The 2,344-nt window shown below is 59.0% G+C and overlaps 1 protein-coding gene across 1 annotated transcript in view; it reads left to right on the top strand.

The window, feature by feature from the left end:
- Window positions 1–1,282: 1,282 nt before the first annotated feature.
- Window positions 1,283–2,344, top strand: part of LOC103810621 (small conductance calcium-activated potassium channel protein 3-like) — a 4,625-nt gene continuing 3,563 nt past the window's right edge. The window contains exon 1 of the mRNA XM_009083530.1: window positions 1,283–1,417. Within this exon, the coding sequence (XP_009081778.1) occupies window positions 1,319–1,417 (99 nt within the window). The 5' untranslated portion in view covers window positions 1,283–1,318. The remainder of the gene's footprint in view (window positions 1,418–2,344) is intronic.

Raw genomic sequence — 2,344 nt, forward strand, 5'->3', positions numbered from 1 at the left:
ATTCAGCTGGGCTGTAACCCACTTGTCCAGCCTGATGCCTTTGGGGTTGTCTTCTCAAGATATTCCACCCTGTGGGATGGGATGGGCTCTGCCCTTCCCAGGGGAACAGACTGGCTGGGGTAGGGGTATGTGCCACTGCTGGCGCTGGGATTCTGGGCAGCCACACCATGGTGCTGGGCTCTAGCTGCCCTGGCCAGCCCAGCCTGAGTGGCTCTTGCCATGGTTAAGGATGCTCTTTTTCTGCACCAGGATCTCATCTGAGTCTCCAGTTCCTTGGGGGAAAAACATTTCAAAAGAGGAGAAAACCCAACTGCTCCAGGAGCAAGGAGCTGGGATGAACCAAGGGGGGAGTTGCCAAAAGCTCCATCTGTTTTCCCTCTCATGATTCCGTGAGGAGGCTGGGAGAAGCCTCCTGGGAAGAGGGATGTGTGCAGGCAGGAGGGCAGCCATCCTGCCCATGATGGGGTGAAGATGCTGCCTGCCCCTTCCACCCCAGGGTTTGGGGTTGAGTCCCACTGCAGACTGGGCCATCCCCTGCTCCACATCCAGGAGCTGCATCCCCCAGGAGGCAAACCTGCATGGCTCAGCTGAGCTTGCCCCAGCCTGGGGGAGCCAGAGGCAGCTGGGGCCACTGGTTGCGTGTTTGCTGGAGGGCCGGTGTCAGGGACAGCCAGAGCGGTCACTGACCTCACAGCTCAGCAGGGACATGGCCATGGAAAGTTTGCAGCTTCCCCAAAGCTTCAGCCACTCCACATGGGCTTTGTCTTGAGCATGTGAACTGTTCCCCTGCACTATCCAGAGCCAAGTGAACGCCAGAGGCTCGGCAGGATCCGCTCCTGGCGGCTCTGCTGGGGCTGCTGACGGCAGTGTCTCAGCCACAGGTCAGGCTATGGCACTGGGGGATGCAGGGGAGGACAGCAGCAATAGGGTGCTGTGCTCGGGGGCTTTGCAGAGCCACAGCTGTGTCAGCCATCAGCAGGTTCCTGCCATGGCACCACATGGTACCAGGGATACAGGTGTGGGATTGGGACGCGGTGACAGGTCTGACTGAAAGCAGAAGCCCTTTCCATCGAGTTTTTGCTCTGTTTTTGTCCATGTGGTTTTTTTTCCGGTGCCAAAAATTGTGCAACCGCTGCTGCTCTGGGACATCCTGTTGTGTTGATCCTGTACCCCAGCACGGCCCGTGGTGGGGGAGTATTGTGCAAGGTACCCCCATTGCTCCTGCATCCATCCCTGTCACCTGCTGTGCTACTGATGCCTGTGTCTCCTTGGCAGGTACCATGACCAGCAGGATGTAACCAGCAACTTCCTGGGTGCCATGTGGCTCATCTCCATCACCTTCCTCTCCATCGGCTATGGAGACATGGTCCCTCACACCTACTGTGGGAAGGGAGTCTGTCTGCTCACTGGCATCATGGTAAGGGCTGCGCTGAGCTGGTTGCCCATCCCACGAGCTCTGCCTGTCCCCATCACAGCAGCAGGGCCACTGGGTCTTCCAGGGACCCCTTTCCCACAACAGCTTCAGCTCTGAGGTCTCAGTGTCTGGGAGGTGGTGGAGCTGTAGCTACAATTAGCATCAGCACAGTAATTAGCAGAAGGGGTGGTTTGGGTGAGGAGGTGATGTTGCAGGCTGGGTGGATGCTGCCATCCCATGGGGTGCAGTGTGGGACACCACAGTCCCTTGCCCTGCGGTCTCCGCTGGTGAATTTGGACCAGTAAGTTCAGTGAGGGTGGAGAGAGCTGCCCATAGTGGGGTCAGGGATGTTCTCAGGGAGCAGAGGGAGCATCCCTTGGCCATCCTGGTTCACACCACCTGCCTTCCATCACTCAGAGTGAACCCAAATGCTGCTGGCTCCTGCTGAGTGCTGGGACCAGCTGGGAGCCCTTCACCTCCCATCAGCACCACTGCTCTGCCACGGCTTCTTCCCTTCCAGCTGAAGGATCACTGTCCTCCAGGGCCTCTGGTGTCCCTGCTCCAAAGTGCCTGTGGTCACAGCTCCACCCCAGCCCCCAGCTCTGCCCCCTCAGCTCCAGGCCCTGGGGTGGCTCCACATCCAACCCTGTTCCCAGCCAGGGCAGCAAGAGCTGGTGCCCAATGAGAGCTGTCAGCCAGGGCACCTCCACCACTGGGTATTCATTCTGGATTAGCTGCAAGTCTTTGATCCGTCTGGGATGAGGTTGGGTGCCAGCAAGGCTGAGCTCTTGGTGGGAGCCAGTGAGGGAGAAAATCCCTGTGGGGAGGGTGGGGAGGGGATGCAGATTCCTAGCAGGGCAGCAGCACCAGCTTGGTGAAGGGATCCTGGTGCCACAGGCTCCCAAAGCTCCCCCCAACCAGCAGTTACTT

The sequence above is a fragment of the Acanthisitta chloris genome, unplaced genomic scaffold (assembly GCF_000695815.1).
Source record: "Acanthisitta chloris isolate BGI_N310 unplaced genomic scaffold, ASM69581v1 scaffold14481, whole genome shotgun sequence".
Taxonomy (NCBI): domain Eukaryota; kingdom Metazoa; phylum Chordata; class Aves; order Passeriformes; family Acanthisittidae; genus Acanthisitta; species Acanthisitta chloris.